Source organism: Rhinolophus hipposideros, assembly GCF_964194185.1.
Source record: "Rhinolophus hipposideros genome assembly, chromosome: 10".
Lineage (NCBI taxonomy): Eukaryota > Metazoa > Chordata > Mammalia > Chiroptera > Rhinolophidae > Rhinolophus > Rhinolophus hipposideros.
This window is the reverse complement of record NC_138056.1, coordinates 3,421,049-3,433,131: the sequence shown is the minus strand read 5'-3', so window position 1 is coordinate 3,433,131 and position 12,083 is coordinate 3,421,049. Positions and strand designations below refer to the sequence as shown.

The window sequence follows — 12,083 nt, the reverse complement described above, 5'->3', positions numbered from 1 at the left end:
CTGCCGTAACAAGTGACCGCACTGGGTGGCTTAAGACAGACATCGATTCCCCTACACTTCTGGAGGCTGGAGGTGTGAGCAAGGTGAGGGCAGGGCCGTGCTCTCTCTGCCAGCTTCCGGTGGCTGCTGCAAGCCACTCCTTGGTGATGATGGGCTTATAGCTGCGTCGCTCCCACCTCAGCCTGTACTTACGTGGCCATCTTTCCTGTGTGTGTGTCTCCATGTGGCACTCTCTCTGCAGGCCTTCTCCTCTTCAAGAACGCAGCCATATAAAATGAAGGGCCCGCCTTTCTCTAGTACGACCCACCTTAACTGACACCTGAGTTGCATCTGCAGAGACCCCATGTCCAAATAAGGTCTCATGCACAGGTTCCAGGGGCTAGGACTTCAGCATATTTTTTGTGGGGGCACAATTCAACTCACAACAGATGTGTCTGAGCTTTCAAAGCGAGGGAACAGGTTCAACGAGCTATTTCAGAGGCATACATGCAGTGGGAAACAGCAGCTGCTCAAAAAACCCGTGCTGAAAGGACAGAACCAGCCCTTCACGACCATTTACAGGGGCTCGGGCTCCCCTGGTGTCACGTTCTTGAGTAGACAGAGAATCACATTCAGGTATCACCCGACAGGACCTCCAGCCCAGGACCCAGGGTCTGGCTGATCTGGTGAAGGGCACCACGGAGGCCAAATCCCTGTCTGTCAGACCAGCAAGGGCCTCAAGGCCACACGAGAAGTTCAATCAGCCACTAAGAAAGGGTTACGGAAAAGTTCACAAGCAAGGAGTGACTTTCCTTCTTAGAAAATGAACCTGCCAGCCACTCAGCCATGTGGGTGTGGACAAGCCACAGAACCTTTCAGGGTCTAGTCCCTCAACTGTAGGACTATCGTGTCCTGGGAGAACTGCTCGAGTCAATTGTACCAGCTCAGTGACTCAATCTCCTGGGTCGCAGATGGACCAGTGCCTCGCTTCATTCATTACGAACCTGAATCACAGTGGATGTTAGGTTGACCTCGCCTGTTAATTATAGTGTTGGGCACCTCCAAACTACTCTGGTATTCTCAGGTGGAGTAGAAGAGACAGTGTCCGTGGTGTTGAGGTCAAACAAAAACTCACAAAGCTGGTAGTGTGAAGGTTACCTCCTCCAGGAAGCCTTCCCTGTCCACTTTCTCATTCCCTTATTCCCCAAGCAGAGCTGAACACCCCCACCCCAGCTCTGGACTCCCCAAGTGCCACGTACGACTCTCGGTGGGCCCTGCCTACAAGGGTCAGGATGGCCGATGGCCCTTTATTTGCTGTCTCTCCTACAGCAACTTAGGACAGCTCCTTTCCCACAAATCCACCTGCCTTTGCCTCATTCCACTAGATGCAGGACTGGTTAGAGACAGGCCGCCAATGGTCAGGAAAATGCGGCTCCTTTCCAGCTAAGAGTAATGTAAGCAAACTGCTCAAGCCCCCCTGTGCTGTCAGGCCTGAGGACAGCCGCTTGCTGGGACCACCGGCATGTCACTCAGCTCGACTGGGCAGCCGTGCCTCCATGTGGGAAGTGGGGGGAGCAGTGCCTCACAAGGTTAGTGGCCAATTCAGGGACATGAAGAAGATAAGGGTGGTCACCCGCGGCCACTCAGTAAGACGCTTACCCTTTCTCCAGTGTCTACCTTCTCACCACTGGGAGGAGAAAAACAATGCGGTGAAGGCGAAATAAGTAGGTAACATGTGGCCTTCCTTCTTTGGGGATGGCGGTGTGGCCTATAGTCAGGCACCTCCCTTTGGCCACCATGGTGCCTCTGAGTGCGGCTGCAAAGTGCTCAGTTTAGGTGGAGGGTTGATTAATATGCTTACTCTAATTCCTAACATTCTAGAAAAATAAAATGAAGTATCGTCAACTTTTAAGTGAAAAGTCCCAAGTCCCAAGTCAGGGTGGCAGTTACGGGCTGAGTTGTGTCCCCCCCAAAATTCCTATGCTGCGAGTCCTGACCCCTAGCACCTCAGAATGGGACTGTATTTGGAGTTGTGGTCGTTAGAGGTGATGAAGGTAAACGGAGGTCACTGGGGTGGGCCCTTAAGCCATATGACTGGGGCCCTTATAAGGAGAGATCAGGGGGGCAGCCAGATGGCTCAGTTGGTTAGAGCGCAAGCTCTCACCAAGGCTGCCAGTTCAATTCCCACATGGGATGGTGGGCTGCGCCCCCTGCAACTAAGACTAAAAACGGTGACTGGACTTGGGGCTCAGCTGCGCCCTCCACAACTAGACTGAAGGACAACGACTTGGAGCTGATGGGCCCTGGAGAAACACACTGTTCCCCAGTAATCCCCAATTTAAAAAAAAAACTTTTTTATAGAGAGGAGGACACAGACACACACAGAGGGACAATACAGGGAGAAGACGGCCGTCTGCACGCCGAGGAGAGAGGCCTCAGAACCAGCCCTGCCGACACCTGGCTCTCGGGCTCCAGCCACCAGGACTGGGGACAGCGAGTGTCTGTTGTATAAGCCGCCCGTCTGTGTTATTTGTTATGGCCGCCCGACCTGACTAATAAAGTAGCACAAAATATGCTGGGCGTTTCTGAGCAGGAGGAGGGAGCAGGCCAAAGCCTTGGGAAAACTATGAACCCACCAGAAAGGGACAAAATCCAACCCAAGAGCTCCCGAATTCTTGGCCTATCTGGACAAAGGTTGACACCCAAGAGGACCAGGTAGACAGGATGGGATGGGATGGAACGGGGAGAGGGCAAGCAGGGCGACACGGCACACAAACGATGGAAACCCAACCCCATGGGCTCATTTACACGGAGCCCGTACACCGAGCCGCTCGCAAGGCCCGCAGGGCCAGGTGCGCTCTGACTCTGCTCTGCCATACCCAGGGGTGGCCACACTGGCTGATTACATGTTGCCTCAGTAGTTCCAGATGTCACATCCCCATGGAACACCTTCCAGAACAGATACCCTCTCTCTTGTAAGTGATGTAACTTTTCCCAGAAGCTCTCAGAAGACTTCCACTGTGATCGCATTAGCAGAGGAGCCATGCCCATTCCTGAACCCACCGCTGCGGACGGCGTCACCTGCGATCGCGTGAGTGACTGGTAAGGGGGCCTCCGCTTGGATTAGAATCGAAGGCTGTCTGGGGCGACCAAGGGTTCCTGGAAACTGGGTCTAGGCAGGCACAGCTCAACCCAGTGTCTGGGGACCCTGAAGGTCAATGAGGCAGCCTGGCCCAGCGTGATGGGGACAGAAGTGGCTGGCTGCTGCTCACGCTAACACCTGGTATGGGAGAGGCTGAGGGAGCGAGGGGTGAGGGAGGGAAGGAGGGAGAGATGGGGGGAGAGGGAGAGAGAGAAGCTTGGGGCAGGAGAGACTAATAACTGCTGGCAGGCAGCTGGGCCCAGGTCAGCAGGAACTGACCTACCTGGAAAACGCGGGTACCCTTCTTTCACAGGAACTGTTTCTGTGTTAATGAAACACGTGGATGGAAAGCTACACACCTTCCTTTGTACCTAGACCCCAGGTACCACGGAGGAACGAAGGCATTGGCTGCGTGTCGCATTATGAATGGTCCCAGACGGCCTTTAGCTTTAAAATACGCTATTTATTTTTGTTCTCCAATTACAAAAACAATACATTATCACAACAGGTAACAGAAGACACAAAAACCAGCAAGGGAAATGTGGCGGCCCCTGCCTCTTGCCGCCAGGAGAGAGCCCTGGAGGACCAACATGAGGAAAGCAGTGTTTGAGGGGTGCACCCAGCACACAAGACGCCCCAAACTGAGGGGCTGCGGGTGAGGACAGGCACACTTAGTGCAGCGAGGCCACCAACTGGGGGACAAAACGCCCAGCCCGGCTCCCCAGGAATGCCACTCGGGTCTCCAGCCTCTTCCTTTATTCACCCCTCTCCCTGTTTTTGGACACGCTCCCCCCGACAGGAGTTGGGGAGCAGCATGCCACAGCCCTGGGCACCCTCCGGGGACGTGGGCCCGTGCAGTCACGTATGAAGTAGCTCAGGGAGGGTGACGTGGGGAACCCGCTCCCCTCCACCGGGCCGGCCCTTGCATATACGATGCCCTCTGCGCGTGTGGGCAGACGACAGAAGCCATTAAAAGGGAGAAGGCGTGTGCTCACCGCCAGACTCCCAAAGCTCTGTGTACGGCGTGGTGGCCGCACACTTGGTCTTCAGTCGAACACTTTCCCCTTGAACCGGTTCTGATGCTGGAAGCCCCCCCCACCGCAGTACTGAGCGGGCCGCGGGCCTCTTCTCTCTGCCAGATGCCACAGGTCGGTCTGGCATCTGTAAAAAGGAATAACCTCACCTCGTGGGCTACTGAAGGGATTCAATAAAACAGGGAGGCATGTCACAGTGCTCACGCATCTTAAATGTCAGCGCCTGCTGACACTCACTAACTTCACGTCAACCCTGACGCTCTCCGTTTTTGAAAACCTTGTCCCTCTGAGCACTGAATCCAGGTTTGGGGGGAATCCCCCCCAGAGCCAACCCTAGTCAAGAAGCTGCCAGGCCTGCTGCCCAGCTGGACGGGACCAGTGAGTGCCTCGCCCAGGCTACACAGCAGACAGGGTGGGACACAGGACAGGCCTGTGTGGAGGGCCCCGTGGGGACACCGAGGCCACACAAGCAGATCGGGGAAGGGAACCCTTCCATTGGCCAAACTGGGACCCTCCCTCCAGAACAACGAAGACCAACCCCACCACTGCTCTTCTTCAACCACATTTTTAAACGCCTAACACACAGACATCCGTCCTTGATGTTCTGTCTGTTCATCTGTCGTCCTCAAAACGAAAGTCCAGAACCTTCCACGCTAATTTTAAAGTCCGGCTGAACATTCAGTAATGAACAAAGCTGAAAACACAAAAGAAAAACGACGGTTTTTTTTGTTTGGTTTTTTTTTTTACAATCTCATGGATTCTCCTCACACACTAGAGCCCACCTCTCTCTAGCTGCAGCTTTGCTTATTTATGTCACCACCCTTCCAGAAGCCCTAACACCTCTTCGCTAGACTCTGCAGTCGACACACAAAACGCTTTGCACACGCAGCCCGAGACCATTAGCAGAGTGAGCCCCCAGGGCCCACGGCTCTTCTGAGGAAGGCTCTCCCACCAAAAGAAACACCGCGGACAAACCTGTTTAAATCTTCCCCGAATTCTGTCTAAGTCGTCGTGAAGTTTGGCATAAGTAGGGTCATCGTAAGGGAATTTCTGAATCATTCCAATCAACGATTCTAAGACCTTCATCTTTTTGCTGTAAAGCACAGAAATGAAAGGCTTTTAGTCCTCTGTACACAACAGGCTCAGCGCACGTAACAACCACGGTGACTGCTTGCTCAAGAGCGATGGGCGTGCTGAGCATGGCTAAGTTCAGAGCCGGTGATTCCTTTTCTTATCACGCGAAATAGTATTTATTTACTGAGCAACGTGCTCTCGCCCACACCCATGCCTCCACATCAAGTACGGCCCGAGCAGATGTGCCGTGGAGCCGGGCACAGAGACAACCCACAACAAGCACGCCGACGGCTGCTTCCCTGGGTCGCAGACATGGGAACAGACAAAACTAGACAGGAAAGGGCACGCTGGGCACAACCAAGCCTGCTCTGGGCCTGCGGACTTTCCAGGACTGAGACACGCTGCTCCCAGGCTTGGGGGTTCAGCGGCAGGTGAACCAGCAAGGCCCTTCCCTGCCAAAGGCAGGGCCAGTGTCCCAAGAGTCCAGCCCCCTCCCCAGGGAGAAAAAGGGCTCCGCTGGGTGGGAAGTGGCGGTGCAGAAGGGGCCCAGGCGCCTGGTTATTCAGCCTCGGACCTCGGCATCCTCATCTGTAAAATGGGGTGTTAACGGCGACCCCACAGGCTTCCTAGAGCACACATGCTCGGTGGCAAGTGCAGAATCTAGTAGCACAGGGCAGGCGCTCCATAAATGTTCATCTCCTCGCTTCTACCAGACCCTGAGGGCCAGGGTGCTCTCCTGGGAGCAGGTTAAAAGCAAGCCGATGGGGGGTGGGAGATGAGGGTAAGGGGGATCAAATATATGGTGATGGAAGGAGAACTGACTCTGGGTGGTGAACACACAATGGGATTTATAGATGATGTAATACAGAATTGTACACCTGAAATCTATGTAACTTTACTAACAATTGTCACCCCAATAAATTTAATAATAATAAAAAAAAAGCCGATGTGCCCACATCTGGATAATGTGCCACATCTGATCAGCTGAGTGGCAAGAATATGCTAGATTAATGGGACTTTCAAAGAATGTGTCCTCGAGATGAATCAATAACAATTCAAAGCAACCAAGACCTCCTGAGTACCTGCTATGTTTGCCGGCTTTAGGTACACGAGTGAGTGATACACAGAACGCATGGCTCCCTCTCTGAGAAAGTGAAAAGTCAAAGCAAGTTACCTAAGGCAACAAAGCACTCGGTCTCCAGGGAGATGGCAGGCAGATGCCAACAGATGGGAAAGGGCTGTATTCTAACACCATACGAGAACACCACCCATTTTCAACTTTGCAAGTAGTGACTTATCCTTCTCTGGCCGGTGAAGCCACTCCAAACACACCCAGCAAAGCCAGTGCATGTCAGGAGGGAGTGAACCACTCACGGCTGATGTAACAAAAATGACGTAGGCAGAGTGCCCAACTTCAGCCCTGGCCAAAGGCCGAGCTGCATGAGGCTCTAGCCAGCTGCTCAAAGGGACAAGAAGCACCCCAGAGTTTCTGGAAAAGCCACGTCCCAGCTGCAAAGCACCCTAAGGTCTTAGCTACTGCTCTCTGTGGTCTGCGGGGTCAAAGCCCAATTTTACTGAGCAATGATGCAGATGGCAGGTCCTTACTTGGAACATGAAGCAGAAGATCCTTTATCAGCCTTCTAACATTTTTTTTTAATTGCACTGACTTATAAAACGTAGTCTGCGAACCATGGCTCCAAGGTAAAGGCTTTCAGGCTCAAAGAGCGCCTCAGGCATTGCTGGTGGGTGGTGGGTGCAGGGGAGTGAGCACCCAGGTTGGGGGGACTTCCACCTGCCGAGCCAACCACCGGGGCTCCTACTCCGACAGACTGGAGGCACGGCTTTAAGGAGTTAGGGAACCCCTGCTCTGGGCAAGGGGTGGCAGCCCCTGGATGTGGGACCCCTCGCACACAGTGCCGGCGGGAGAGGGGGGACAGGGAGAACTCCAAGAGGTGTTTCTCCTGGTCCTTTGTGTGGCGGGGTGGAGCGCCAAGCTCAGCTTCCACTGCCATCCAGTGGCGTCACACACAGGCTGCCAGCCACTATTCTAACCGACCACCGGCCATCCTGCACCCTCGCTGAGTCCTCAGAGGACATTCCCCGCAAAGAGATACACCTCAGTCACCTCCCAAGGACTCACGCAAATGGAGTGGCCCAGTGACACGGACAAGTCAGAGACAGGCAACCTCAGAATCACCCACACTCAGCGGCAGGCATCCTGGTCCTGTATCTGAAGGGGGAGGGGGGTAAATTCTAGAAAGCCTAGCTATTTCATGAAGGCAACGAGTCACTCGACAGGGGAATGCCACCTTCCCTGCTCTGTTGCCCACTCTCCTTGCGCCCCTCCCAGGCTAAGCAAAGCCACCAGGCGAGGACACAGCACCAGCGAGGCTGAGTCGGTTCCCATGAGCAGGAGGGCAGAACGGCCAGGCCACGTGCTCCTTCTACTTCAGGGCACGTTCCCGGCTTCGGAATGAGCACAGACGTGACAGGGCCATGGCGCCTTCGTAAGCAGCACAGTGTGTAAGAATAGGTTAAAAATGCTCCAACGGCTCATACGTACCCAGTGCTGCTAAGAACCAGACACGTGCTGAACACATGAAATGTGTTACCTCGTTAACAGACCTAGTTAGCTACACTTTTAAAAACCTGGTGACAACAAGGGCACCATTTCTGAGCCCTATCATACCAAGACTGTTGTACTCTGCTTATGAGAAGTTTAGAGGAAAGATGGAGGAGACGATATCATCAATTTCACCATTACTAACGACAGTCGACCTAAAAGCCACCTGGTGCTCTAATGGCACCAGGAGAAAGCCAGGGGGACCTGAGAACTCGCGAAGTAGTAACGACCGGTGTTCATCCAACACTGAAAACATGCCTGGCACTCCCTGGTTACAGGCCCCCTTATCTGCAGGGGTACATTCTAAGACCCCATGGACAGCACCAAATCCTTACACACTGTTTTAAAGGAAGCACTTTATGGCTTCTCTCCAGCATGTCCAAGTGGCCGACATCACGACTCCTGCGCTTTGTGGCCATTAAGTGACATGAGGGTGACGTGAACACAGCCCTGCAATTCTGAGCTGGTCCCCGAAGCAGCCACTAGCGGGCGGGAGAGTCTGTGGCGTGGAGACGCTGGGCACGGGGAGAGGCGTGTCCTGGGCACACAGGAGCAGGTCCGCGCGAGACTTCCTCACGCTGTTCACAATGGTGCCAAATTGAACACTCGTGAACTGTTTATGTCTGGAATTTTCCATGTAATAGTTTCAGACCCTGGTTGACTGAAACCGCAGATAAGGGGGACGACTGTACTATTTCCTGTGACTCTCTTAACAACATTCAGGTTTGGTGTGATTATTTTCTCCATTTTCCAGATGAGGACACTGAGACATTAACTGCTCAAGGTCACAGCAAGCTAATGGAACCAGAACTCCTGGTCCACGCACGGGAGAAAAAAAAGAAGTCTCAAACTTTACCTGTCCTTCTCAGTGGCCCGGCCGTGCAGGAGACACCTCCAAGCAAAAGCAAAACCTTGGTAGCACCCGATCTGTAAATTTAAAAAACATTTAAGCTAGAAATTAATAAGCCACTGGCTGCCCTTGGTCTAATTACCCTACTCTCAAAACGATAGGTGCGGAGGAGGGCGGTGGGGTCTCCTGTTGCTGTTGTAGAAGTGCGTGTGGAGCATCAGGCAGCAGAAATTAGGTGAAGTCGTCAGTGGGGCAGCCAGCCTCCACGGGGTCCCGCGGGCCATGTCCTGGGCAGCCCCTGATGGTACCAGGGTGGACAGTGTGGCCACAGAAGGCAGGAAGACGGAGCACATGACCTCTGAGGCTAAGCACCACACACAAGGTCACTTCTGCCTTCCTCACCGGCTCCAGTGTCACCAGGGCAGTGAAGCAGCCCCGTGCAGAGGTCCAAGGCGAGAACAAGAGCTGTGTGGGCACCTCACAAGTGGCGCTTCCAGCCCCAGTCACATGCCTGCGGCCCCCGCTGACCTCGACTCCGTCACCGGGAGACCCTGAGCCCCGACCAGCCAGCTCAGCTGCTCGCAGACTCCTGAGCGGCAGGAGCCAGGAGATAACAAGCGTGTGCTGTCTTCGGCCCACACGCTTCGCGGCCGTTCATTCTGCAGCAACAGACGCCTAACACAGTCACGAGCGCCTCCGCCTTTCCGCTTAGGGCCGGCCGTCCGTGGGGGCCACTCTGGGGCAAGGGGCAGCAGGGAAGGCAAATTACAGATGTTCGGGAATTGGGGCGTAAATGAAAACGGAACATTAAGAGCCGAGGCAGCAGCACGACCGCCCCGGGTAAGTGCGGTGACTGAGGGGGGGTTTTGTCCTCCTCCGACCCCCCCACGTCAGTATCCACCCCGTTCCGCACTGAGCCCATTTCCCCGCCAACGCTGTACCTGGCCTGCGGCCTGAGGGCCCGGCTCCCTCGCACCGACCATCACAGTAAGTTGTAAACAGCCCGTGAAAAGGACGCGTTGGGGCGCGGGGTCCCCACTCACCTCGGAGCCGATCTTGGCTCCGTGTACCGCGCCGTGGCGTCGGCCCTCAACGATGCCCAACGTGCTGCCTTCCTCGTAGCCTTCCCGGTAGCCTTCCCCGCGGAACCTGGGCCGAGAGCGGCGAGCGTGGGCCCAGGACGAGGACGGCGGGTCCCCTTCCCGGGCGGGCCGTCCCCCCGCACGGCCCCCCGCACGGCCCGACGAGCCGGGGCCCCACGAGCGGAGGCCCGACGAGCGGAGGCCCCACGAGCGGGGGCCCCACGAGCGGGGGCCCCACGAGCGGGGGCCCCACGAGCGGAGGCCCGACGAGCCGAGGCCCCACGAGCGGAGGCCCCACGAGCGGAGGCCCCACGAGCGGAGGCCCGACGAGCGGAGGCCCGACGAGCGGAGGCCCCACGAGCCGAGGCCCCACGAGCGGAGGCCCCACGAGCGGAGGCCCCACGAGCGGGGGCCCGACGAGCGGGGGCCCCACGAGCGGAGGCCCCACGAGCCGAGGCCCGACGAGCGGAGGCCCCACGAGCGGGGGCCCCACGAGCGGGGGCCCGACGAGCGGGGGCCCCACGAGCGGGGGCCCCACGAGCCGAGGCCCGACGAGCGGAGGCCCCACGAGCGGAGGCCCGACGAGCCGAGACCCGACGAGCCGAGGCCCCACGAGCGGGGGCCCCACGAGCGGGGGCCCCACGAGCGGAGGCCCGACGAGCCGAGGCCCCACGAGCGGAGGCCCGACGAGCGGAGGCCCCACGAGCGGAGGCCCGACGAGCGGAGGCCCCACGAGCGGAGGCCCGACGAGCCGGGGCCCCACGAGCGGAGGCCCCACGAGCGGAGGCCCCACGAGCCGAGGCCCGACGAGCGGAGGCCCCACGAGCCGAGGCCCCACGAGCGGAGGCCCCACGAGCGGAGGCCCCACGAGCGGGGGCCCGACGAGCGGAGGCCCCACGAGCGGAGGCCCCACGAGCCGAGGCCCGACGAGCGGAGGCCCCACGAGCGGGGGCCCCACGAGCGGAGGCCCCACGAGCCGGGGCCCGACGAGCGGGGGCCCCACGAGCGGAGGCCCCACGAGCCGAGGCCCGACGAGCGGGGGCCCCACGAGCGGGGGCCCGACCAGCGGAGGCCCCACGAGCGGGGGCCCGACGAGCGGGGGCCCCACGAGCGGAGGCCCGACGAGCCGAGGCCCGACGAGCGGAGGCCCCACGAGCGGGGGCCCCACGAGCGGGGGCCCCACGAGCGGAGGCCCCACGAGCCGGGGCCCCACGAGCGGAGGCCCCACGAGCGGAGGCCCCACGAGCGGAGGCCCCACGAGCCGAGGCCCCACGAGCCGAGGCCCCACGAGCGGGGGCCCCACGAGCGGAGGCCCCACGAGCCGAGGCCCCACGAGCCGAGGCCCCACGAGCGGAGGCCCGAAGCGGGAACAGCCGGGCCGCCCCCCCCGCCCGCCCGCAGCCCCCCGGCGCCGTGCGTCGTGAAGCCTCGTCCCCAACGAGCGGGCCGAGCTACCCGGGACCCCGCCCGGAGGGACACGCGAAACACGCGGGGAACCTGGAAGCTGTTCCGCGAGCCGGACCCGAGGCCCGAGAACCTGCGCTGCAAACCCCGGGGCCCTCGCGTGCAGCCCGGGGGCCTCCACGCCGAGTCCGGAGGGTCCGCAGGACGCGGCCGCCGGCTTCAAACGCCGTGCAACCCGCGCGGGGCCGTCACATCCCGCGGGCGCGCGGGGCGGACCGCCCCCAGGTCGGCACAGACGGCGAAGGTCTGTCGCGCGCGAAGACGGGGCGTCCCCGGCGGAAGGCAGCCCGCGGCCGCGCAGCCAGCGGGCGGGGGCCGGTCCCAGCTGAGGCTGCCCACTCACCTGTCATCCGCCATCACGATGGCGTCGAACAGGTCCCGATCCCCGGCCATGGCGGCAGGGCGGCCCGCCTTCGGCCCGGAGCTCCGCCACCCGCCAGGCTCGAGCTCACCACCCGCTTCCGAAGAGGCGAAACTCACTTCCGGCGGCGGCGGCGGCGGCGGCGCGGGGCAGGCCGGGTAAGGACGGCGCGCGGCAGGGTCCAGCAGGCGCCGGCGCGGGGTGGAAGCGCGTGCGCGGGGGCGGGGCCTGGCGGGGCGGGGCGGGGCCGGGCGGGGCCGAGCGGGGACGCAGCCCCGCCCCCCGCCCCCCGCCCTCCCGCCTGGGCTCCCTCCAGAGGCCGGGGGGTTCCCACCCTGAGCGTCCACCTGGCAGCGGAGAGGGGGCGTGACCCATGCTTTCAGTGTTACACAACCGAGCACATGGCACCGAATTGCCAAAAGCGGCTCCGAAAGAACCAGGGAAGAAACTGGAAAAGCTATCCAAGAACCAATG

The 12,083-nt window shown here is 59.1% G+C and overlaps 1 protein-coding gene across 1 annotated transcript; it reads right to left on the bottom strand.

Moving 5' to 3' along the window:
- Window positions 1–3,566: 3,566 nt before the first annotated feature.
- LTO1 (LTO1 maturation factor of ABCE1) lies at window positions 3,567–11,735 on the bottom strand. Its single transcript, XM_081064405.1, has 5 exons — window positions 11,592–11,735; window positions 9,746–9,851; window positions 8,709–8,779; window positions 5,131–5,248; window positions 3,567–4,849 (listed from the first exon to the last, which is right to left on the bottom strand). Exons 1-5 carry the CDS (start codon window positions 11,639–11,641, stop codon window positions 4,781–4,783), a joined length of 414 nt encoding a protein of 137 aa, XP_080920531.1. The 5' UTR covers window positions 11,642–11,735; the 3' UTR covers window positions 3,567–4,780.
- Window positions 11,736–12,083: the final 348 nt, after the last annotated feature.

Bases quoted from the DNA above. Each gene is read 5' to 3' on its own strand.
- LTO1 (XM_081064405.1), bottom strand. From the start codon at position 11,641: ATGGCCGGGGATCGGGACCTGTTCGACGCCATCGTGATGGCGGATGAC. The intron at 9,852-11,591 runs GTGAGTGGGCAG...CTCTCGGCCCAG, and splicing joins ATCGTGATGGCGGATGACAG to GTTCCGCGGGGAAGGCTACC. The intron at 4,850-5,130 runs GTTTGTCCGCGG...TTGTGTTTTCAG, and splicing joins TTCGGGGAAGATTTAAACAG to CTTTGTTCATTACTGAATGT.